This window comes from Macrobrachium nipponense, chromosome 3, assembly GCF_015104395.2.
Source record: "Macrobrachium nipponense isolate FS-2020 chromosome 3, ASM1510439v2, whole genome shotgun sequence".
Lineage (NCBI taxonomy): Eukaryota > Metazoa > Arthropoda > Malacostraca > Decapoda > Palaemonidae > Macrobrachium > Macrobrachium nipponense.
Genome location: NC_087202.1, coordinates 75141193 through 75168692, shown reverse-complemented (window position 1 = coordinate 75168692; position 27500 = coordinate 75141193). Strand labels below are relative to the sequence as shown.

The following is a 27500-nucleotide window of genomic DNA, read 5'->3' as shown; positions in this document are numbered from 1 at the left end:
TATATATATATATAATATATATATAATAGATTTTATTCTATATATATATATATATATATTATATATATATATATATATATTTATATACTTACATTTATTATTATAATATATGATATATATTAATATAAATTGTATATATATTTATATAAATATATATATATATAATATATATATAATATATATCATATAATTTGATTCTAGCTTGCATATTACATATATTCGCAGACGTCTTTACATTTAGTTTTGCTAACATACTTGTTCGTCCCGTGTTAGATCGGTATTAGAAAAAGTCTTGGATGTTTTGAAGGCAAATGATGAATCATTTTTCTGAAAAACGAAGTTTAACTGAGGGAAAACGTAATTAATCTGAAAATTCCAAAGCCTGGCAGTAGATCGAAGGAAAATGCCACAGAAATAAACAATCCGGGGATTCCTTAGCTGTGTAGTACAATGCGGAGATGCAGGCGTATGTTTGTGTGTATACTGACAAGAAAGATGCATCATTATTGGTCCATATTTTCAAGTAGATATTTGTGTTCACACACTTATTAAAGTTCCTGAAGCATGCTTGAGTATAAGGGGTAGTGTTTTTATGTTGAAATATACTGAAAAAGTAGTATAATCATACACATGAAAATCCTTCTCGTGTGTTCATCAGCACTTACCGCCACCACTGAGTTTGTATTAATAGTATGTCTCGACAAAGATTTTTATCATGCATTAGAAGTGCTTCACTTCCAGGTTAGAAGAAATTCATTTCCAGTATGGAAGTGCTTCATTTCCAGGTATGGAAGTGCTTCATTTCCAAGTTTAGAAGTGATTCATTTCCATGTTTAGATGTGATTTATTTCCAGGTTTAGAAGTGATTCATTTCCAGGTATGGAAGTGCTTCATTTCCAGGTTTAGAAGTGCTTCATTTTAGAGGCTTAGAAGAAATTAATTTCCAGGTCTGAAAGTGCTTCATTTCCAGGTTTAGAAGTAATTCATTTCCAGGTTTAGAGGTGACCCACTTCCTGGTTTGGAATGGAACCCTTTGTAGGTTTATGTATGGCCATGTTCCTGGTGTAAAAGTTCCCATTTCTAGGTTTAAAAATTACCGATTTCCAAGAACTCTGAGGAAATCTATCTTTCCTCTTGCTTTAATTGGAGGTAAAACTGTGGCATTGATTATTTGCAGAAATTTTATTCGTCCCTTTGTCCCTGCGAATGCAGAATTATTTTTGTCTACTAATTGTAGGGGGTTGTATAGAACTAATAAAGAAATAAATATGAAAGGTGAGAGCAGAGAGTCCACAAGATTACATTTTTGGGTGGTTGACATAAAGGAGTATATTACTCTGAAAATGCTATGAGAGAGAGAGAGCACACAAAGGGGGTTTATATAAAGCTCCAGAACTATTTCTAACATTCTCGGTAACTGAGCCTTTAAGTATAATCAAAGTCGTCGCGGTTTGCAAGATTAATGCTCAGTCCGGAGCGTTGAAAATGTCGAGGGCCACTAAAAGCCTTTTAAAAAAATCTGATAGAGAAGGTCCCTTACTAATTGCATTAAGTATTCAGGGGCAACATTGGCCTATACAGATTCGTAAAACGTTTTGTTGAACAATACATAGGCCGGTGAGATGTAGGGAAAGGAAGGCCTTTTCGTCTTTTCTCTGCCGAAAACGAGTTTTCATTTTGAAATATATGCTATTAAATGTTGTAAAGCTCATTTCTTTCACGAACACGCGATTCTATATATATATATATATATATATATATATATATATATAATATATATATATATATGATATTTAATCTATTTATAATATATATATATATATATATATATATATATATACTATATATATATATATATATATATATAATTATATATAACAGGCCCATTAAAACATTCTGCTTTGAAGCTAAGGACTATATTTCGGTGGGCTAACTTCCACCCTTATCAAGCAGTGAATGACAGAAGGCGATGCCTGGGGTCATTGCTAAGGGTATATCTACCACTATATATTTCGCTAATGTAACTCCGCCTGTCATTCACTTCTTGATAGGGATGGAAGTTAGTCCACCGAAATATAGTCCTTAGCTTTGAACCATAGTGTTTTAATGGGCCTTTTATACTGTGTGTGTGTGTGTGTGTGTGTGTGTGTGTGTGTGTGTGTGTGTGTGTGTGTGTAAGCCTTTTCAACTATTCCAATATTTCGAAAGGAGCATAAGCATTAAATTTTTACATAGAAAAGAGAAGCCATTGACATAGATTTTTCACATAAGAAGAGATGTCCATTGACAGGAAAGAAGGCCGGTAACAGAGGCTTTTCAAATAGACGATTAAGCTTCAGTGAAAAGCGATGGTGAGAAGGTAGATTCAGTAGGTTGTGCTTAAGTATTTAACAAAAGCGCGATTTCCTGAGAATCGGTTAACTTTAGGGAAGACATTAGATCCCTTACAGTGCTTACCCTTGAGAAAATGTTTGATGACTCCGGTTTTGCCCTGGACAGGAAATCCTGGCTACTATGCATGGCAACTATAGTAGATTCTCATCAACCGTGCATCTGATGTCTTGGCCAGTCCCTTACGACGCTCCTGATTGGCTGTTGATAAGCCAATCACAGGGCTGGAAACTCCCAGTCTCTCGAGAGAGTTCACATGAGTAGGATCTATGTTCCAAATCTCCTGAGGGATATTTTTTAAATGACGTATCCCTCAGGAGAGGTGGGAACATACATCCTGCCTGTGTGAACTCTCTCGAGAGAGACAGGGTTTTCAGCCCTGTGATTGGCTTATCACCAGCCAATCAGGAGCGTCGTAAGGGACTGGCCTAGACATCAGATGCGCGAATGATGTGAATCTACTATAGTTCGATATATTCTGCTGAAACCTGAGACAAAGCTTGATTTTCTGAATAATCATCAGCTTAAGAACAAATGTTGGTGTTTTGGTCAGCATTGAGGATCATATATTTGTATCAATATCGTCCCCTTTTACATATTGTGTAAGTATTAATAAATTATATTTTCTCTTTCAGCAAATGTATGGTTCTCCCAGTACACCCATATTGGAAAACCCCGAATACCAAACAAGATGGTACTTCAAGTATTTCTTGGGTAAATGTGAGTATCAGTCGAGATTAGAGTAGAATGGTTTAATGTTAACGTTGGCGGTTTCTTAATAGAATTAGAATAATGCTCAGACATTTATTATTATTATTATTATTATTATTATTATTATTATTATTATTATTATTATTATTATTATTATTATTATTTTTGGAAGAAGGGCCTCTTTTAAATAAAATCTGTTGAATAAAATGGCAGAATTCAGCGAATTAATCATATATTATTATTATTATTATTATTATTATTATTATTACTTATTATTATTATTATTATTATTATTTTATTATTATTTATTGGAAGGAGACTCTTCTTTTCAAACAAGTTTTATTGAAAGATATTGCTGCATCAGCTGCATTTACCTTGTAAATAGTCTTCTCTATTTTTCTAATAATTATTATTATTAGGGGAGGAAGAGGGGAGAGAAGAGAAAGTATGAGTAGCGGTAACCGTAAATATTTGCGCCAGTTCTACGTTAAACTTTTGTGAAAAGCAACTGGGTTATTTATTTTTCTCTCTACCTGTTCCTGACAGGTGAGAAATAGATGCCAAGACGCGTTGCCGTATTGCCTTGTCACACTCGGTTTCAACTGGCTGGAGGAGGATAGGCGCTCCCTTCTCTAATTGAAATTTGTATCGTACGTTTTCCGGAACGAAGTGTTTTCAGATTTTTAATGTGCACTTTTTTTCATGTTGGGTCACCAATTTTTTTTTTTTTCGCAAGGGGGGCCCGGGGGTGGGGTTGGGGGGGGGGGGTCACCTCTTGTTTTTTATTTAGGTTCACCACTTATTTTTGTTATGTCGGGGTCACTACTATTTTTGCCGCGTCATTTTTTGTTTTTTTTGTTTTTTACTTTGGATCCACCATTAATTTTTTTTTTAATTTGGGTCACTACTTATTTTTTTTCGGGGCCACCATTTATTTTTCGTGTTGGGTCACCACTTACTTTTTATATGTTGGGGTCACTGTTGTTTTTTTTTTATGTAAAGATTTGCATGTTCACAGTGTTTTTTGTGAACGATCTCATGAAGTGTATTGGAAATAAACTTTCAAGTATGGATTTCTGAGCCAACCCCTCTGTGAGAGTATTTAATCTCTCTCTCTCTCTCTCTCTCTCTCTCTCTCTCTCTCTCTCTCTCTCTCTCTCTCGTCTCTCTATATCTACGTGTATTATATATATATATATATATATATATATATACATATATATATATATATATATATATATATACATATATATATATATATATATATATATATATCATATATATATATTATATATACAGTTTCATACATTTGATGTATAAATATATTGGCGTGCAGTTATGCTTTGGTTTTTGTTTGTACTTATTTTATTGCTGATCTGTCACTGTTAACGCATCGTAAATATATAGTTTTAATACGCATCAGAGGGCTAAGGCCATATTGGCGAAAAGATTTTGATGAGTAGCCCTCGGTCTTTTAAATTGCTCTTCAATAAGTGTGAGCGTTAAGCTGATTTGAATTATGATGAAATTTCACTAAACAATAGTTGCGCATCTGTAAGTTATCCTCACCGAAGCTCTCATCCCGATGTCGATGAATACCACCTTTGAAGGCGGAGACGATTGAAGCGTTTGGGATGTCACAGACAAAGGAGAGGCAGAATCCTCCAGTCAGTCGGTTTGAGACTGTTCATAACGTTGGGGTTGGAATTATTAGGGCGTGGGGTTCCTGTGAGGTTTTCGTACGATGTCGCCTTCAATCCAGAAATGGTGGGTTCAGCGCATCCAGAATGACTATTCCTAATTGGATTTTGAGGTTCGAGATTGGCAGTATATTTTTAACGTCGTTAAGTATATCTTAGTTTTACCAGACCACTGAGCTGATGAACAGCTCTCCCAGGGCTGGCCCGAAGAATTAGATATATTTTACGTGGCTAGGAACCAATTGGTCACCTAGTAACGGGACCGACAGCTTATTGTGGGATCCGAACCACATTATATCGAGAAATGAATTTCTATCACCAGAAATACATTTCTCCAATTCCACGTTGGCCGCGCCGGGATTCGAACTTCGGACCACTGGGTTGGTAGCCGAGCGCGAAAACCACTCGTCCAACGAGGAACTTTTTAACGTCGTGGTGTTGTATACCCGGCGCGTGAAGGAAGTTAGAAATAGTGTTTTTATGATATTTGTTCAATTTGGGGGGCAGTTCCGTCAGTGCACCTCGCGTGGTCCACCGTAGGCATTATTTGAGGCTTTTGCAGCGTCCCTTCAGCCCCTTGTAACCCTTTTCATTCCTTTTTACTGTACCTTCGATCATATTCTTTTCTCCTGATGATTCCTTCTTAGTGGAACTGAGGTTTTCCTGTCGTTACGCCTTTAAAAACCCTCTTACTACCAACATTCCTTTCAGGGGCGAGTGACCTCTTAGGTCGCGGCACTTGGCCTTTGGGCTAAATTTCGTATTCCCTCCTAACGGAATGCCGAAGTCATGTTTTATTTTGAAATAGGTTTATGGAGCGGGTTATTTATTGTTAATTCTTTAGGAAGGACGATTGCTTGGGAGTCATAATGTGGATACTTTGGAGAACTTTACCAAAGATGGTCCGGGTGACGGAGCACATAAAGCGGTTAGATATTGGGAGGAGGGGGGGGGGGGGGACGTAACTTTTGGGGTGAATGAACCTTTTAGGGGGTAGTTGGATTATTCATCCTTAACAGAAGGTTGCAGTCATCGAAAGCTGCTGTTTTTACCTCGGTGCTTTCTACACCTGCGATATACTCTTGGAAGCTCGATTTAAACGTCTGAGTAGATAGATGCATGCTTCTTGAAAGTGGCTCCACCCCCTCCCCTCCCCCTCCCCCTCCCCACTCTCATTTTATTTTGTAATAATAGGTGGTGTTTGGATATATCCTTCAGATCCCTCTTGGTCTCTTATTTATAGGTGTTATAATGTCTCTCTCTCTCTCTCTCTCTCTCTCTCTCTCTCTCTCTCTCTCTCTCTTTGAGACATCCTAATCCTTGTAACTCGAAAGGCAGCGAGTCCTCGAAGTCATTTCCCGCCTCATGCATTTTTCATCTGGCATTTGAGAATTGCAACATTATCTCATTGATAATTAAGCTTTTAATTAGAGTAATTTGCATTGCTAAGTTGTTTCGACGCGAAATAAAGTTGTTTGAAGTAAGATCCTTGCTTTGAGTACCCGAAAAAAGTGGATGTAGTAATGTATTTATGTTGGATGGCAGAAATTGTTGGGTATCCGTTTCAGGCTATTTAACGGACATGTTTTAGGAATTCCAATTTCATATTTATTCTGGACACATTCCCTTTTATATATGAGATATATATATAGAATTAATTGAAAAGTCACTTCTGTCTGTTGAAAATATAAAAATATATCACTTCTGTCTGTTGAAAATATAAAAATATATCTTCTGTCTGTTGAAAATATAATAATAATTTGAAATTTCTGTTTTAGTTGCTCAGAAATATTCCATACTGGTTTTGTGCTGAATGTTGTGAAGTTTTTGGTTGTATTAGCTTTAGTTTATCTGTTTATCCTAAGATTTGTCTCATGAAGGTCCTTATACCTTTTTCATTATCATATGCAGAATTTGTACAGGACTGCTTTTGTTGTTCTTTATATTTATAGCATAAGAAAGCGTTCTTTATTGTCTTATTTCATGAAATTTGTAGAATGCGGTACTTGAATGACATGGCGACATTCGTTGCTCTGCCGCTGTGTATGAAAATCGTGTAAAACAGCCCCGTATGTCAGGATGAAGTCTCGCCAAATCCCGGAATTACCTCGCTCGCGACGGGGGAAAGAACCCAGCCTATCACCTTTCACGAAAGTACCGTGATGCTTTCACTTTGGAAATCTAAAGGACAAACTCAATAATCCTGACAAATTCAGCACCTAGTTACCCACCTCCCTCCCCATTTCACTTCCCTCTCCTCTTCCGCCTTCTACGTATAGCAGTCTCACCCCCTCTCCCTCCCAACCCCATTTTTCCGTCCCTATGATGTGGGTCTTCTAAGTCGCCCTTTTTCGCATCCTCCACCCTCTCTTTGGCACCCATCCCCCTCCCCCTGCAACTGCTAATATTCTCCCTCCATCCGACGACGCGTCTCCCTGCTCTCATCCTCTCCCTCCTCTCCATCCATTCCTCCTGTCTTACGCGAATTAAGGTTTTTAAATCTCATTTCTTACATTCTGAGTTTTTATCCTCCGCAGGAATTTTTATCCGGACAGAAAAACTATGGGTTTGTATATCTTGGAATAGGAATAGGATTGGTGAATATTAGGCTAGAAAATGTAAAGGAAAATATCGTTCTTAAGTGCTGAGAAATTATCCGTTTCATACATGAGATTGTGTTGGCTGAATTGTGTTAGATTTGTTAATTTTTTCAAACCAAGCTCCCATTAGTTTGAAAGGAATGTTTTATTAGAAATAGTCATGGATATCAAACAGGAGGTTATTTCGAGAGAGTGTCTGTGTTAGAGTTCTATTGGTTAATAAACATTCCCTTGCTTCGATAGGATATTTTTTAACTCTTCGGAGATTATTTGTTTGTTTTTCTATATTCGTGTAAACAATTTGGGTTTTACCTTGTAAATGGCAGTATCGTCAGATTCACCGCCTAGAGGCTCATGCTTTTTTTTATTAATAGTTTATTCAACGTTTACCAGCTTCTTATGTCAACAGGAAAATATTTCTTCGTTTAAACTTGCACGTTTACTCCTCGGGAAATTTTATTCAACAGTTATTGTTAATCACAAATACATATTTTTTGTCCTTCCCGTTATATCAATGTTTGTGTATTTAAACGTCTCCTGTTTACTTGGTGGAAAACGATATTTCATCTGTTATCATTGCAGTTTTTTTTCTTTATTCCCTTTTGCATATCCAGATGATTATAATTATTTTATACTTTGTAGCCCCTGTACATCTTCTGCATTGGAGAGTTGCCCGCGAGTCCGTTGTTTACACAGCGCCAATAGTCAAGAACTGACACGAGTTTCCTGTTGTTATTTTAATGTGAAACGACTGTGTAATATGATGACGTCTTTACTCTCATATTTATTTGTTTATTTGATTGAAAAGGATCTCGAATTACTTCCAGCGTGTTCATCGTGCATGGAATTTTTTGATATATTGCTTCAGTAATAAGGTTTCTCTCTCTCTCTCTCTCTCTCTCTCTCTCTCTCTCTCTCTCTCTCAAACACACGCACACACACATACACACACACAATATCACTCTCGCTCATTGTTATAAGATTTCGGGAAACTATACATTGACATTTGTTCATTTGTTATTATTATATATGTGTGTGCTGGAAGTAAACCCTCTTATTAAAAGTAATTGCTGCCTCAGCTTCATTAATTTTATATAGGTTCTTCTCTGTTTTCCTACTTATTGTTTTCTTATTGTTGCTCACCAGTTTAAGCAACAATGAGAAAACAATAATTAGGAAAATAGAGAAGAACCTATATAGAATTAATGCGGCTGAGGCAGCAATTACTTTAAATACAACAACAACAACAACATATTATTATTATTATTATTATTCTTATTATTAATTATTATGATTATTATTATTATTATTTCTGTCTTTTTTTTTTTTTGCTAGATAAAAGGAAACCATAGTCTGCAGTTGTCTTGGAATGAAATTATGTGTTTAGTTCCGATTAAATTATCCTCCCCGTAGGGGGCTAGTGCCGTCAGTGGACCTCATGCGATGCACTGTAGGCATTAATTGAGGTTCTTTGCAGTGTGCCTTCGGCCCCTAGCTGCAACCACTGTCGTTCCTTTTACTGTACCTCCTTTCATATTCTCTTCGTCTTACTTTCCACCCTCACCTAACACTTGATTCATAGTGCAACTGCGAGGTTTTCCTCATGTTACACCTTTCAAACCTTTTACTGACAATTTCCATTTCAGCGCTGAATGGCCTCATAGGTCCAAGTGCTGGGCCTTTGGTCTAAATTCTATATTTAAATAAATTCAGATCAGATTAAATTATTCTGACCTGGACAGAGAACACGTCAGCATTCTGTAGTTTTTGAAAAGGGACTCTGGCAGACCTTGTCAAAAGCGCGTGATTTTCCTCGCCCCTGTATCACCGCACCGCCTCTCTTTAAACCAAGTAGCCAATACTGGTGGCGAAACTTAAGTCACTCGTGTTCGTGCTTGCTTGGCACCGACCCAAAGAACACGCCGCCTTCAATTCCGCCTCGAATCGTGACTGTTGCACGAGCTCTAAGTTGCTGGAATACGGGTTCGGGTGACGCGACCGTCACGTTAATGAGAAAGCTGATTTGGCGCCGATTCCTTCATCGTTAGATTTCTTGATTACCCGCGCAAGATGACCCTCACTGAAATTGTGGGTCATCCTTTGTTCATCCAGGAGAGTCGGCAAGTGTAATAAAAATTGGAGTTTTCCAGTTAATCCGACGCCACGACAATGAAGGTCATGGAAGAGACAAAAAGAAGAGAGTTTTAGGGAGCAAAAGGAATTTTTTTTTCTTTTAAATATTTTTGGTGCTACTCCATCTATCTGGATAATTATGTAAGGTAATTGCATATTAGGTGTGCGTATCTATTGAGGATTGTTTCGTGGATGTGCTATGCACACACATATAGTGTATATATAGATACATATACATACATATACATACATATATATTATATGTATATGTATGTATATGTATCTATATATACACTATATGTGTGTGCATAGCACTTCCACGAAACAAACCTCAATATTTATCAATAATATAAAATAATATATATAATTTTATTATATTTAATATTATTAATATACAAACAATATTTATATATATACTATATATATATGTATATATATATATATATATAATATATATGTATATATATATATATATGTAGTATACGTACGCATGGTTTGGTTTAATTATCTTGGTGAAAAATCAAATACAGCAGAAATCAAACTGTCGGCTGATCAAACAGAAGAAATGATGAACAAACACGGCAATTTAGGCTTAAACCTAGGCACTGGTACCTCCAGCTTCATTCAACTCCACTGGCAAAAAAAAAAAAAAAAAAAAAAGGCGATAAACGTTTTGAACTAAATCTTTGATCTTGGAGGAATGTTACTTTTACCTTAGGTAAGATATTTTTCTCTGAATGTCCTTAAACGTACTTACCTACCTGCTCGCCGCCTGGATCCGGTCGCTAAAGTTCATTGCAAGATTCAGCTATAGTAGATTCACATCAACTGTGCATTTGATGCCTAGGCCAGTCCCTTACGACGCTCCTGATTGGCTGTTGATAAGCCATTCACAGGGATGGAAACTCTGTCTCTCAATAGAGTTCACATAGGCAGGATGTATGTTCCACCTCTCCTGAGGGATACATCTTCCCTCAGGAGAGGTGCAACATACTTCCTGCATATGTGAACTCACTCGAGAGACTTTGAGAGTTTTCAGCCCTGTGATTGGCTTATCAATAGCCAATCAGGAGCGTCGTAAGGGACTGGCCTAGACATCAGATGCACGGTTGTTGTGAATCTACTATAGTACTTGGTGCCTTCATTCATGGCTAGGACTGGCTTAGGTTTTCAAACTCTGTTGGCCATTTTAGTTCATGAAACGCAATTTTGCTGAATGTACGAGGATTAGAATTTGGAACAGTAATTGGAATGTGGATAGGTATATATATTCACCCTGCAAAAATTAATCTTCTTATCGGAGGACCAAGGTGGAGCTTTTCCCAGATGATAGATACAGTTTGTCCGAAAAGTTTGGAACCATCAGTCGGAATTTTAACTCTGCCTCGTTCCTGATTTTTGGAGACTTGTAATAGCAACTTATTTACCCTCATTTTAACTTTGCTATATAACTTGCAAATTGTGTGGAAGAAGTACCAAAGACCGAAGACTGGAGATGGCAGATGATGATGTTACTTAGGAGAGATTTGGGGAGAGGCTGGAATAGCAGTAGTAGCAACTGTGTAACATTAACGAAAATTGCATACCTAGCTTGAGGTATAATCTGATCAGTCTTGTAGAATTTAGCCTTGTGTGACGCCCCCCCTCCCCTTTTTTTTTTTATTTATTTATTTTTTAATTTTATCTGCTATGGGATTCAGTATAGTTGAGAAAAAATCATCATACGGTAAACTTCTTGAAATTACAGGTTTTATACTTTTTATTTTTTTTGCAATAAATCCATATGAAAAAAAGTTTTTTCTCTTTTTTTGCAATAAAGTCATATGAAAAAAAGTTTTTTTTGTCTCCCTATATGAACACACTTTCTCTCAGTGCTCTTTTTTTAATGCTCTGTACTCTGTTTCTGTCACTTGCTTTCTCTCTTTCTGCTCTTTTTTCGTTTGCCCTTTGCGCTGTTTCTGTGCCACGGGTATATTCTATTCCTTTCGGCAGAGGTATCAATTGTCCATTTCCAATCGAATTCGCTTTTGTCTTCCGTCAGATGTGATTTTAAGTCGCGCCGAATTTGTAAAGGTTTCCAGTGGTGACGTTGTTTATCCCCGTCTATTTCCAGGGCGATTCTGGAACCATACTGAAGGACAATTCTCCGATATATTTCTTCCTTTCTCACATTTTCTTTCTCTGCACCGAATTTGTTCTGATTTTGACAGTGCCACATTAAACAATACCTTTTGTTTTTGCTGCTTGGTACTTTTTTTTTTCTTTCATTTTTATTGTTCTTTTTTCTCACACCGGATTTAAGCAGGATACATTCTTTCATGCTATTGATTTTGACTGGATTTTTTTTATTTCTAATTTAGGCACTACCTTTCGTTTTTGTGATAAGTCTGAAGCAGTAACTATTATTTTTTTTTCCTCTGCGTAATTTTTTTTTTATTGCTCTCGGGATTTTTTCATCAATTACTGGTGTTTACTCCCTTAATTGATTTCTTTACAAGATAATTGAGCCTCATGGTTTAATACCCCTGTTTTTTTTGTTTTTTTTATACGTCTGGATATTTTTAACCAGGTTTGTTGAGCTATATTGGTAACCATTTTGGTTTGTGGAGATATTATTTGTAACCAGGTTTGTTGAGCTATTATTTGTAACCAGGTTTGTGGAGATATTATATTTAACCAGGTTTGTTGAGAGCTGTACCATGAAATATCATGTAGAGAATTGTTAATCTAGCGTAAGTGATGTTAAGATATGGGGGAGGCCCTAACAAAAGGAAAGAAGCAGCGAATATATTAGCAAAGAAAATGTGAATTAGATCAGTAAGATTAAAAGGGATTTGCGGAGCAAATATGTAAGAAAGTAAGAGTACTTGGTGATTATATTATATATATATATATATAATAATATATACTATATATATATATATAGTATATACTATATTATGTATGTATGTATAAATATAATAATAAGAATATATAAATAATTTATATATTTTATATATATATAAAATATAAATTAATTATATATATATATATATATATTAATATAATATATAATATGTAATAAATATATATATAAATAATATGTAAAATTATATATATTATATATATAATATATATATATATATTATAATAATATTAATAGTTATAAATTAATTATATATATATATAATTTATTATATAATATAAATATATATAATATATATATATAATAATAATTATATATGTGTGTGTATATATATATATATATATATATATATATATATATATATATATATATATATATATATATATATATATATATATATATATATATATATATATAATATATATATAGTTAATTCGGCCTCTCTCTCTCACTCTCTTAGCTGGCTTCACGGCGGAAAACAAAACGAAGCGACAAAATTCTGGCTGCAGGCGTGCATTCTGATTTTTCTCCGCGTTCAGAATACCTCGATTCATTTCCATTGTAACTCGAAGATCCACAGCCTGGAGATTTCACCCTCCTGCACCGGTTGGCAAAGAATGGGGGAAAAACACTCGGAGGTGATAGTGCCCAAGAGGGCATTTACCTGGATTTGTACAACCACTCTACTCTATCTTCGAGGATTAGAGATCGCTTTTGTGCTGCGCTGTTTTTCCCATCGGCGGAGCCGTTTAGTTCTGGTGGGTAGAGGGCGAGGGATTCACAAATGCAAGTAATTCCATAACACTCGTGAATGTTTTCCTTTGTGTATGTCTACCGCTGCCGAGGAGATAAGGTCCCCAGCTTGTCATTTTATTGTTTGTCTGTTAGCAGATCAGTTTTGACGATTTATGTTGCCAAAGAAACTACGCTGGCTGTTCGTCTATATTCACTATATGTTCATCACCTGGAGGGGATTCCACGGTCGATATTCGCCATAATTTTATAATGGAGGGTATTCCACGGTCTACATTCGCTTATAGGTTTTAGTAATGAGGAAATTCCACGGTCGATATTCGCCAGAATTTTATAATGGAGGGAATTCCGCGGTCGACGTTCGCCAGAATTTTATAATGGAGGGAATTCCAGAGTCGATATTCGCCAGAATTTTATAATGGAGGGAATTCCACAGTTGATATTCGCCAGAATTTTATAATGGAGGGAATTCCGCGGTCGATGTTCGCTAGAATTTTATAATGGAGGGAATTCCACAGTCGATATTCGCCAGAATTTTATAATGGAGGGAATTCCACGACCGATATTCGCCAGCAGGTTGTATCTATGAGGGGATTCCACGGTCGATATTCACCAAAGGTTTATCACTTGAAGAGGATTCCACGGTTGATATTCGCCAAAATTTTCTAATGGAGCGGATTCCACGACCGATATTCGCTTATAGATTTTAGCAGTGAGGGAATTCCACGGTCGATATTCGCCAAAGGTTTATCACTTGGAGGGGGATTCTACGATTGATATTCGTTAAAAGTTTATCACATGTTGGATATTAACCCAGTAAATTATGTCAAAATATGGCGAGTCTCTTCGAGATGATGTGTTGAAACAAACTCACAAAGTGGCACGGTGATGTTATTATATCATTGTAGTTCTCATATTTGTTTTGACAGTAGAAGTCACAACCGTAGCTTATTTTATTGGCGCCTTAAATCAGATTATATCGGTTGGCTGTGTGCTGGACGGTTATGTTGAGAATGCTTAAATATTAGTGGCTACCGAATATTGGGATCTGATTGCCCATATAAGTTCAAAATAGGTAGGCAATATTTCGAGTAGTTTGCTTCTTTCTTACGTTATATCCATGGGATTTAGCTGGGTGCTTTGTACACATGTTCCATTAGTACTTTGAAAGACATTATATGCTCTAATAAGTAGGCTGTTTCTTTATCGGTGAATTTGTCTGATGGGGGCGGGGAGGGGGCGATGAATTGCAGCCACAACTAATTCGATAACACTTGCCATGCTGTGTGTGGCTTGCTCGAAGGCGGGATAAGTTTAATTTAGAAATTGCCTTGAGAGAGAGAGAGAGAGAGAGAGAGAGAAACACTTAGGGTTGGTGCTTCACTTATTCACACACACACACACACACACACAAGAACGCAATGCACTTATTTTCCACATAGATGGGAAGCGAAGCAAAATGACTGACCCACACATTAAGAGTGCAAGTGCAATTAAATCTGTGGTCAAAAACTCGGGAACCAACACAACCATGGCCTTTATCATTGTTTTCCTTTACAAAGAAAGAGAGATAATGAATGTGAGAGTAATTTGTTATTCAGTTTTTATTTCACACACCCACACACACGCTGAGCGAGCCCGTGAGTTGTTTAGGAATAAGAGGTAGGAGCGAATAATTAAGTTAATTACCTTTGCATTGAAGGGGGGGGGGGGGGGGGGAGACCTTTCTGCAGGGACCCACTGCAAGTTGTTGGCTCAATGGGAAGTGGTGGCATGACAGGTACTACACTACCTCATGGCATCAGTTGTATCTGAATTACCGTTGCCTCAGGTGTTCTTGTCTGGATTTATGTTTCCTTTGTTTCATGGTTGTTTTCTTTCGTATTTGTGTGGCTACATTCACTTTGATTTTATTGGCCGGTTCTGAAATGTTTAAAGATCGACAAAAACCAACTAGGTGAAAGAAATACCGAATAAAAATAAAATAACCGCCGTTATGGTTTCTGTTATGTTAGGATATAAACTCATAGATTCTTGTAAACCTGCACGTATCTGCATTATGTTCCTGCATCCCTGCAATCTTCGAGGGTGAGCTCAATGCTCGAGCTGCACTTTTAGTAAGTAGGCTTTGTCCTGTTTGAGGAAATTGTTATTGGGTGATATGTGCACTAGCGAGTATAATTTTTGACAATTATTTCCTTGGTGATTTGTTTACGGTTTTGCTCAGTTACACTAAAGTATAAAATTCAAAGTAAATCTTTATATGTAAAGGTGGGTACACACGTGCGAACCGAACCTTTTATTGTAACCCATTCTTGTAACAAAAACGCAAGTGTGGACGGTTCCTCGAACCCGAACTCCGAACCCGCGAGGTTCGAGGCTCCGTTCGCCCTCCATCCCGACAATTGTCGGTTTTTGGGCCCCGAATCAAAGGGAGGTCTCTTTGAACGTTACGCTATGTGTGGACGGGACCTGTATGACACGCGTATCAACAGAGGTTGCTGAACCTGTTAACACCGACTATGAACAAGGCCGTCCATAGTAGTCTAGTAGAGTCCCCTGTTTTGGTCAGTCAGTACGTATATGTCTACCATGGCTGATTGGAGTGAGGAAGAGGTCATTCAATTTATTAGTTATTACGAAGAAAAGACTTCACTGTGGCCAGAAACTTCTTGGAATCTCATGTCAGCTAGTAATTCCTGGCCACTGTATTCTACCCTTCTAGTATATAACCTTGATTGCCACCATCTTCTTTTATTTCGCAGCTGCTACTTGCATGGTGGCCATCGTCGGTAAACAACCCGGACAGAGACAGACTGATGATCGCAGTGGATTGTAATGAAGTTACGTGTTTAACGTGGTTACGATTCGTCCTCAACATTTTGACACCTTGTATCCGTATATGCGTAACTCGGTTACACATACAAGGTTCGGCTCTCACGTTTAACGATCGCTAAAGAAAATGTCATGTAATATGGCAAAATTTCCTGCAATGGCCTCATGTTTAACGATCGCTAATGAAAATGTCATGTAATATGGCAAAATTTCCTGCAATGGCTGTCATATCTTACGGGACTGTCTTAAGTCTTCTTAGTTAAGTTATTATCTAACCAGTAATTTTATAGCGTTCTGTAGGAGGTCAAAATAAATAATAATGTTGGAAACTATAGCCAAATCCGAGCCTCAAAAAAACTATTTTCCATTTTTCGGGCAAAAGGACAATAATGAGAAATTTATAGATTCGTTCGTTATTGTTTCAGTTTTGGAATTTTTATGTTAGAGGAATGAGTTCAGAAGGATATCCACTAATGATACGCTGGTTGCTAGGCTGAAATCTAAAATTTGCAGAAAGAGAGAGAGAGAGAGAGAGAGAGAGAGAGAGAGATTCAACAAATGTTTAAAAAATCACGTCCGCGCATATTCTAAAAAAAATTTCAAATCGGAAAATCAATATTAAAGATTCATAGAGAGAGAGAGAGAGAGAGAGAGAATGTATGAGTTTCAATAAATACTGAAAAATATCACGGTCCACACGATTCCATACGTTTTAAACAGGAAAAGCAAGAATGAAGTGTGTGTGTGTGTGAGAGAGAGAGAGAGAGAGAGAGAGAGAGAGAAATTCAACAAATACTGAAAAATGTCACGGTCCACAAGTTTCCATACAATTTAAACAGGAAAAGCAAGATTGAAGTTTTCATAGATAGAGAGAGAGAGAGAGAGAGAGAGAGAGATTACACAAATACTGAAAAATGTCACGGTCCACAAGTTTCGATACAATTTAAACAGGAAAAGCAAGAATGAAGTTTTCATAGGGAGAGAGAGAGAGAGAGAGAGAGAGAATGTATGAATTTCAACAAATACTGAAAAAAAACATCACGGTCCACGCATTTCCATACATTTCAAACAGGAAAAGCAAGAATGAAGTTTCAGAGAGAGAGAGAGAGAGAGAATTTCAACAAATACTGAGTAATATCACGGTCCACATGTTTCCATACATTTTAAACAGGAAAACCAAGAATGAAGTGTCAGAGAGAGAGAGAGAGAGAGAGAATGAATTTCAATAAATGCTGAAAAAACATCACGGTCCACGCGTTTCCATACATTTCAAACAGGAAAAGCAAGAATGAAGTTTCAGGCCCTGTTGACTGAGTAATTACAACCCATAGCAATGCTGATCGGGAAATAGGTGTTGTGCTTGAAATTGTGGCGCCTGTTGTTTGTCCTTGGATGGAACCGTTCCCCTCGCAGCAGGGTATCAGCTCCTGTGTGTTCCGTGTTCCTTGCAAGTCCCTAGGCCCTGCCGGAAATGACTACAGGCAGGGTACAGATAGCTGTTGATGCATTACAATTACACTTAGATTGGAATATATAGTATATTGCTTTATGAATACATGTATATTGGAATATGTACTATATTGCTTTATAATTACATGCTGGCTGGAATAATATGTATATATTATTCCAGTCTGCATGTAATTATAAAGCAATATAGTGCATATTCCAACGTATATATATATAGATTATATATATATATATATATATATATATCATTATATATACATATTATATATATATATGATATATAATATATATATATATATATATATTATATATATATATATATATATATTCATACATACATATACATCGAGCTACAATGTCCTTCAATATCTAATTCGCTCTACCTCGGAATTAATGTATCTTCATATATGCTTAACGACGCGGAAATTTTTTAATCGATAATAGTATTTGAACCCTGGTCCGGGCGAAAAAAAACAAACCCAAGAAGACATTAAAATCCAGGAAAATACATTAATTCCGAGGTAGAGCGAATTAGATATTAAAGGACATTGTAGCTCGATGTATATGTAATGGATGCCAACGGTCTGTTGAAAGGGACAGGTGAATGTATAGAAATATATATATAGATACGAGATTTATTTAGTATGTTATAGTATATGATATATATTATATATACATATAGATATATATAAAATAATCCTAATATCTATATATATATATATATAATATAAATATATATATATATATATATATATAATATATACATATATATATATATATAAAAATATATATAAAATATAAAATATATAATATATATATATATACATAATACATATACATACATACACACACACACACACACACACACACACACACACATGAACTTTCTACTACGTTCGTTCACTCTTTCATGATATTAATAACGGAAGCCAATTTGGAAATACCGTAGATGCACAAGAAGCGTGGGCGCGCTTGCGCGAACGTTGTCTGGAGGGTAACGCGCGCAATACTGGTGTGTACAATCGAATTACTGTTCCCTCTTTGAAATTTAGAGCGTCCCCTAATTTATGCATACTGCAAATTAATTGCTTCATTTTCTTTTCGCGAGGGTAATAGCTTTCTGGGCAGCTGTAACGCTGTAACTGGTTGCTTGTAACGCTGTGATGGAAAAAGAGGGAGATGGGGATGGGAGGAGCGCTCTCAAACAAATTCGCATTTTTGTGCTCGACGAGAAATTATTTCGCAGACAAAGGACGGATCTGTTATTTATATATTGGCACGTGAATGGTTCCTTGGTTGTTTTATACATGAATTTCATAATATGTTTTTACTTTTAGTTTCAATCTGTTTTGTATATATATTAATGAATTTGGACACGTGTAATGGCGGTTTTCTTACCTCACTGGTTTTTCTCTTGGTCTGTAACAAAAACAATAAATAGTTATGGTGAATGTAATACTTACAGAACAAGCCACCTTCTCTCTCTCTCTCTCTCTCTCTCTCTCTCTCTCTCTCTCTCTCTCTCTCTCTCTCTCTCTCTCTTCTCTTTGGTTGGCAAATCCTTTTGATTCTCGAAGCCTTAGAAGACTTTCTCTGGGCATTTGTAATAAATATATCACGTACATGCATATACGTATGTATAGCATATTGCATATTTACAGAAGGGGCCTTTGACGTATTACTATTCATATTGGGAATATGCTTTCATGTTTATATGTAGGTGTCGACCGTTGATGGAAGCGAAAGGGGAAGTGGCCCGTGGATTATCATCACCGGTCATTTTCTTGGTTATCGTTTATCAGAATGATTCATGTAGGTTCTAACGCATCCCTCGTGAGGTACTACACTTGCTCTTGCCGTCGGCATTCATTCATATCTAGAAACTGCGTTGGTGGTATTTGACATCTTACGGGAGGAATGTACGACACTTACTTCCTTCAGTCAATCAAGTGTTATAGTTCACATGAACACAATTTGACAATATTTTTGAACAGATTTTATAACAAGTTATACATTCATTACCTAGGTAATAATTAATGCAAGCTTCATAGTTGTGCCTTCCATTATTGGCAATGTAGCGACGCCAGCTCATAATAAAGGAATTTGATCAGTCGGCCAGCGTCACCAGATTAATGGTAACCAATCAGTTAGCCAGCGACCTGAAAACTCGTCCGGACTTGGTATTTTTCGAGGCTTGAGGCTGTAAAAGAGACGAAGCCCAAGACACTTCTAATAATCTCCCCCTTTAATAATTTCCCTTGAATTTCCGATAATCAGAATGAGAAATTTTGAAGTCATGAGTTGCTCCGCCTCTCAAGTAATTAGGAATCCGAAACTTCGGATCTCCCATTTTTTTGCTCAACGTTCGAAAAACGAATATTTTTATTTTATTTTTTTTTTACTCTCCAATAATCAGGATTAAGACTATTGGCCTCGTAATTTCTGTTCCTCTCAAATAATTAGAATTCGAAGTTTAAGTTTTGAGGTCTTCCTCTGGAAACGTTTTAGAAGATTTCGTTATATGAGGACATCGGAACGCAGTAGAATAGCCTGTATAAGGGACTTACATTGTATGAAATTAAAAGTACGCATGCGCACGTACAAACGCTTCACATACGCCTGCGCATGGTTGAGTTATATATGTTAAACCTCACCAGGGATAGTTCGGAGGTCTCTTGCCTGAAAAATCAACTTTCGATTATTGTAATGACCTAAATGAAGATTTATTTACCGGTAGCTGATCACATTCGATAAATCGTAGCTGTAGGAGAGAATGTCAGACTGAGAACTTCGGCCCAAAATTTATCTTGTTTTTTTTTTTTATACAAAGTGTGGTTTTCTTAAAAGCATTTAACACGAGAGGTTGTCAACTTCTCGTTTCATATTCATGGGCCAATACTCTGTGCGGTATTTTATGCTGGTCACCTATTCAAGTACTGACCTTACTCAGTTTTCCATTATTATAAACTGTCCCTCCTAAAATCAATCGTGTGTGTGTGTGTGTGTCCTTGAGAATGTCGTGCAATTGAAACTTTAAAAGTTGAAGCGAAGATGTAGTGCATTACTACCTCCTTATAATTCTCTTGGCAGTTTAATAATGTGCTTACATTTTGATCTGTGTATTTGTTAATTTCGTAATTTATTTTTTTAAAGTGATCTCTTCTCATTGTATATCCCTTCACCTCCAGTCACTTCGTTCTAATGAACACCATTCTCTTTGGAAGCTTGAATTGGAAGTCAGTGGCCCCTTATGGCCTTGTTCCTTATGAATAGGGTTCATCTTTTGAATAATGATAATAGTGGAGAAACAAATTCACAGTTATGTAAATGTACATATATTTAAATTCAAAACTTTAAGGAAAGCTATCCTTAAAGTTTTAAATTTAAATATATGTACATTCACATAAATGGATTTGTTTCTCCATTTGAAGACTCGTGCTACTATGAGGATTTTTTAATGATAATAGTGATAAATAATTATGTGATTTTGCTGTAGAATATGTCATTTGCATGGTCAGAATTTAACGTATTTTAAAGACCATAAAGGCCTCTCGTAAGGTATTGACAACAGCAGTGACGCTATGTGTCTTGAAAACCGAACATACGTACATACATATGATCAGAGCCAAAACTCCTGTCAACAAAAACTATAGTAGATTCACATCAACCGTGCATCTGATACTATGTCTAGGCCCGTTCCTTACGTTTGAAAGAAGTATCCCTCGAGAGAGACTGAGAGTTTCCAGCCCTGTGATTGGCTTATCAACAGCCAATCAGGAGCGTCGTAAGGGACGGGCTAGACATCAAATGCACGGTTGATGTGAATCTACTATAGTACCAGGGAGAACCAGGCAGTGATGCTGAAGACTCATCAGGTGGACCTATGGCCCTCATCCTAGTCCCCCGGCCATAGTTCACAGGCACGGTTAGGTCGTGTTTGCGTCTACTTGAAATTATATATATTTTCACTGTGAATCTCCGTCTGTGTGCGTTATTGTGCTTGCTTGTGCCTGCAAACATGCGGCATGTGTGTGCGTGCTTGTGTTCAATCGGTTGTATACCTGTAAAGAATTTCGCTTCGTGGAAACAGTAGTTGGCCTAGCCGCGAAAGATAGGATATCTTCATCTTTTTAGCAATTATTGTTATGGCCTGCATTCAGGCGCATGAGAAAAATGTGCCGTCCTTTGTTGCTGTATAGAGTTTTAAAGGAACATTCTGTGTGTGAGGTTTAACGTGTCGGGTTGTAAAAGAATGAATAACAACAAAACAAAACTAGGAGTATTTCACCGATGTTCTTCAGCCCGAAAGAAGTGAGTGTGCGTGTGTGTGTACGTGTGGACTCGCGCGCGCTCGAAACTAGTTCATTCATCTGAGGTCGATGGGCTTGCCAGCCTAATGCCCTTATGTAGCACAGACTGAAACGAAATGAGAAAAGAAGGTGCATGACCTCAGTGATTGACATGTGCATCCGGTTCAGATTCCACGCCATTGTTAAGGTTTTGCGAGTGATTCTCTTACCGGGCTTCTGGAAAATGATGTGGATAATGATTACTTATTTGATTGAATAAGTTCAGGATATTCATAAGCTTCGGTTTGGAGCTCTCTCTCTCTCTCTCTCTCTCTCTCTCTCTCTCTCTCTAACATGTATGTGTGTGGGTGCGCGTGCGTCCGTTTATTCTGCAAATTATCTACTCAAGTAAGCATTCTCTCTCTCTCTCTCTCTCTCTCTCTCTCTCTCTCTCTCTCTCTCTCCCTGTACTGTATACATTAAGAAATCGTAGTCACATTATTAAGAGTCATTTAAAGAGAGATCCCTTTTGCCCTAAATCTTCCAGTTTTATGTTTTTGACGCACCTTGTCTCTTCGGAGTGCAGCGTGTTGACTTGCCTGTGTTTTTTATGCATCTGTAACTGTTATGGGAGCCATATAAAAGGCTCACCCCACTGTGAATGGCTCGCCCTTTTCCCCTGCGCCAGTTCTAATGGACATTATCGTTCGTTAACGGGCGAAAATCAAACAGGAGTTAAAAATAGACAGCCAATGCCATAAAGAAAAACTTAGCGCACTTCCAAGTCCTTCCGGGCCATATTCGGGAAGGAGAAAGTCGTTGGCAGTCAGCGCACATGCACTTCACGACCATTCAGGAATTCTTGCTATTCAGGTGTTCATTTGGATTTTCATAAACAAGAAACATTCTACCCCTCCCCCCCTTCCCCTCCGTACTGGCGGCATTAACACTGCCATGGTTCAAGAAGTGAGAAAGACTGCAGGAGTTTCTGTTTATATGAACCAACTTGCAATATATAAAGTATATATATATATATATATATATATATATATATATATATATATATATACAGTATATATATATATATATATATATATTATATATATATATCTATATCTATATTATTTTTTTTTTTTCCTTATTTATTATGGGAACTTCTGTTTCAGTTGTCTTGATAAACCTAACGATCGGACAGCCATGGTTCGATTCCCGGTGAGGCAATGAGTTACTTAGTACATTTCATTCATTTCGACTGCGCTTTTGTTGGCTTACCTTACCCAGAAGGTGAGTGTTAGTGTTATGAGCGGCTCATCCCATTCAATATATATATATATATATATATATATATATATATATATATATATATATATATGTATGTGTGTATATATATATATTACTTCCTGCATCAAAGGATGAAGACCTAGGACTTAATTCTCTTTTTCTTGCTTTACAGTGCACGAGAACCACGTTGGATATATATATGTATGTGTTATTGTATATATGCTTCTTGCATCATATAGAATGAAGACCTAGCAATTAATTGATTACCTTTTTCATGCTTTACAGTGCACCAGAACTACGTCGGATGCGACTGCGAGAAAGTCCCGTTCTTCTTGTCGGTGGTCCTCACCGATGCCAACAATCAGTGCGTGCCCCAGTACCGAGCCATCCTCTGGAGGAAGACGGTGAGTACCCTGAGCGGGCTTAAAGATGTTGTTGCAGATTGTGGGGATTGTGGGGGTGGGGGGTGGGGGGAGGGGAGTTTTAGTCGTGTGTTGCTGTAGTACAGTTTAAGCGAATACTGCAGGAAAATGAAAGGCAGAAATCTGTACCGATCACTTTCGCCTTTATTTGAGGCATTGCCTGTAGTATTCGCTTATATAATGAAGTCACCGTGCATCTACTGTGATTTTTAAAGCTTTTTAATCTATTATTTATATATTTATATATACATATAGATTATATATTATATTGAATATAGTATATATATAATTATTATATATATATACGTATATAATAATTCTTTATTATATATTATATTTATATTTATAATTGTATTTATTTATTATTTATATATATTTATATATATATGTATATCTGTATTATTTATTATTATTTTAACTATATATGTATATATATATATATATATGTATGTATATATATATATATATATACTCCTCTACTTATTTCTTTCTTGTGCTCCATCTACGTGACTTCACACATCTCCAGCCTCCCTTCTGAGAGTCTCATCGGCTCAGCTTTGGGTTTTCCAAGTTTTCTTTTGCCCACCTGAGTCCAACTGACACTGTCACGTACTAAAGTCTCCCCTGGGTAGTAGTGCGAAGGACATGTCCAAACCACCTTCGTCTTCCCCTACGCCGTAATCTACTCTACATATGAACTGCCATGATTTTCCTCATGACGTCTTTTCTCGTTATCCTGCCATCTAACTGCTGATTTATTTTAACTTTGTTATTAAATCGATAAAATCTTTTTAACCGTACTTAAATTTTGATGCTATGACTAATGTTAGTAAACAATACGGATCCTTACTAGACTTATGTGCAATCTTGCGTAAAACTTCAGTCTATTCGATATCAATTTTTTTTCAGTCTGTCCATTGTTTAATTTGTATTTAATCTTTCACCTAACTCTGTATCAAAGAATTCCTTCATTGCATATACTGTTCCTAAATGCTTCAGGTTAACGTTATCAGTCTTTTTCCGCCGCGAGTGTTTGTTTCGTATGTGCATGCAGTAGAAACGTGACCAACCAAGAACACGCAGATAATGCTGTTTTGTTATGGACTGAGACTGATGGTGTTAGTTCGTGGGATTATGAAGTGGAACGCGGATTCGAGAAAAATCTTGAAATATGACTCATTCTTACCGCGTCTGCAGTCATTTTTATGTAGAATTTATGCTACGATGTCGAATATCAGGTCGTCTTCTCGTAGGTATTAACCCTTTGTGTATCTGCCTTTGTCAGAGTCCAGGGTAAACTTATGCTAAGTAAAGTAGACGGCCGCACGAAGATATCGTTTATTAATATAATTGGTCGACCACACAATATACAAATTAGTGTATATAACATTTTGATCCCCGAGGGGCTGGTACTAAACTCGGCGTCCCAAGGAGTTTCCGCCATGTTTAGCACTATAGTAGATTCACATCAACCGTGCATTTGATGTCTAGGCCAGTTCCTAACGACGCTGCTGATTGGCTGTTGAGAAGCCAATCATAAGGCTGGAAACTCTCATTCTCTCGTGAGAGTTCACATAAGCAGGATACATGTTTCACCTCTCCTGAAAGACGTATCCCTCAGGAAGGATGGATAGATCTTACCCATGTGAACTCTCGAGAAAGACTGAGAGTTTCCAGCCCTGTGATTGGTTTATCAACAGCCAGTCACGAGCGTCGTTAGGAACTGGCCTAGACATCAAGTGCACGGTTGATGTGAATCTACTACAACACCTCGGAGTAGGTGCATCCATATCGGTTTGATATCTTTCTGGAATTTCCTTTAACCAGAAATTTCAGCCAGAAAAGTTTCGTTTTAACTTGCTTCAGAGCGTAAAATTTGAATGTTTTGCGGCTGCAATGACATTCTCCCCTTCTCTGGCCAAGGTATGGACAACAGGGAAAAGGTGACGTTCATACCCGGGACAGAGAATGGCATCACTTTCAGTTTCATCGTCCTTTTCGTTTACCTCTTTTCTGATCATGATCTGTGACGTTTGATTGATATCCATTTGTCATTCGACCTTGAATGTTATGGGATGGTCATTGACCTTGCCATAAGTAGTTTATAGACGACCGGTTTGGAAGTCCTGTAAAGTTGTTATAATAAATAATAAAAGAAGGGATTTGTGTTCAGTACCGTGTATCTCAAAATGTATTTTTTTCATTAGTCCCTGCAACGTCGTTGGGACGAGAGCTTTTTCTCACCGTTCGTTTGTCTGTCCGTCTTTGCATGTGTCACGCTTACCTTGTCATGGCAGCTTTGACAAAGTTAGGAGATATCAGTCAAACTTCAATCTTTTTGCATAGGTGTATCCTAGTTTGGATTTTCTCTTATGGGCATTTTGCTTCTATCTTTTCACTTATGGGCATTCTGTTGGTGTCATTTTTGCCTTCTTCCATATAAGTGTATACCAGTTAAGAATATAATAGGAATAATTGGAAAAGCTTTTATAAAAAAAAATATGAAGGATTGCGAAATACTCTTTGAATATTAGGCTTTTATGTCCTGAGAATGCCGATGGGGGTTTTCTGTTGAAAGGATTGGCTTAAGCCAGCGGCATAGTTAGATGGAAAATGTGGTAATACTAGTTTAGAGAGAGAGAGAGAGAGAGAGAGAGAGAGAGAGAGAGAGAGAGAGAGACTAATGCCAAAGGACGTACAACGATTCGCCCTGTTGTTTTGGTGGCCACATTATTTTTTAATGACCACCTCTTGATGAATTTGGTTTCCTGGCCCACTAAGACCTTTTCAAGCCTTTGGTATTTTTTATTTTTTTTAGGCATTTTAAAATCCTTTAGGTGCTAGGTTTTTTTGGTACTGAGGTCTTTCGTCTTTCAAGCCTTTGGAAAAGTATTATATGGCCAATTTTCCTTGTTAAGCTTAGTGACTAACAGCATTTAATGTATACGCTTTAGACCTTTGTCCCTGTCTAAAGTTACTGGCTTGATTTTAAAAGTCATATTAAAATCTAAAAAACCAAAATAGTCTTATATTACAATGTGCATGAGCCCTATTCATTGTCTGTATGACCCCACGCGACAGGTCAATAATCTAAAGCCAATTTTATTTATTTATTTTGTTTAAAGTAGGCAACGCAAATAAAGGATTCAAGCCCGTGTTTCACCGCCCTACTCTGCCTTACTCTTGAGGTGCCTGGAACTAAGAGGCAATGGTTTTATGACCTATGCAGAAACGGAAAAAGGAAACATTCAAAATCTTTCGCTACTCTGTAACTCCTGTTAACTATTGTCTGGTTGTCCTTCCTTTTTCCGTACCTCTGCCATTTCGTTCGCAGTCTCGTGGATTGTTATTACTATATGAGTAGATGAAACCTGTTCACATGGAACAAGCACGCCAAAGGGACCATTGAATTAAAATTCAAGCTTCCAAAGAATATTGGTTTCAAACTCCCACCGCAGACACCCCTCACTGCAGCAGTAACTGACCATGATACAGAGCCAGTGAATTTTCATCTCCGGGGAAGGGGGGGGGAGGGGGGGGGCGAAACCGCGACATCTCCGTGACATACCACGAAGCTAACCGCTATACCAGCTGACCAGTGAGAAGAGACTAGAGAATATTTTTATACACCATCGCCGCAGGGTCCTCCTGAAGGCTTACTACAATAGACCTCAGTACTGTCAGTAGCACACTGCACAAGGCGCAATGTAGGTTGTACGACCTAAGCGTGGCTTCATCCATAAAGATATTAATATAAAAAAAAAATGTAGAACGTTCACTGCTGCTTCTGATGCAACTTTTACTACGCAACTAACGACGGTGAAATCGGAGGAAAATTGAATTGGAATGATTTAATTTGATCCTTTTGGGCTCTTGCTTGAGGAGAAAGGAAGAGTTAATGTCGGATAATTAGCGGTGTAATGATATTATGATGTGAAATGGAATTTTTTCTTCTTTGTGGGATGGGAATTCATAATTTTGTTATATAGATGTAATTTTTATTTTATACATTT

General features: G+C 37.1%; 1 protein-coding gene across 1 annotated transcript in view; it reads left to right on the top strand.

Annotated features, from left to right (window-relative positions):
• LOC135221821 (GTPase-activating Rap/Ran-GAP domain-like protein 3) overlaps positions 1-27500 on the top strand; it is a 967251-nt gene that overhangs the window by 522546 nt on the left and 417205 nt on the right. Inside the window, 2 exon segments of the mRNA XM_064259719.1 lie at positions 3027-3111; positions 23351-23469. Of these exon segments, the coding sequence (XP_064115789.1) occupies positions 3027-3111; positions 23351-23469 (204 nt within the window).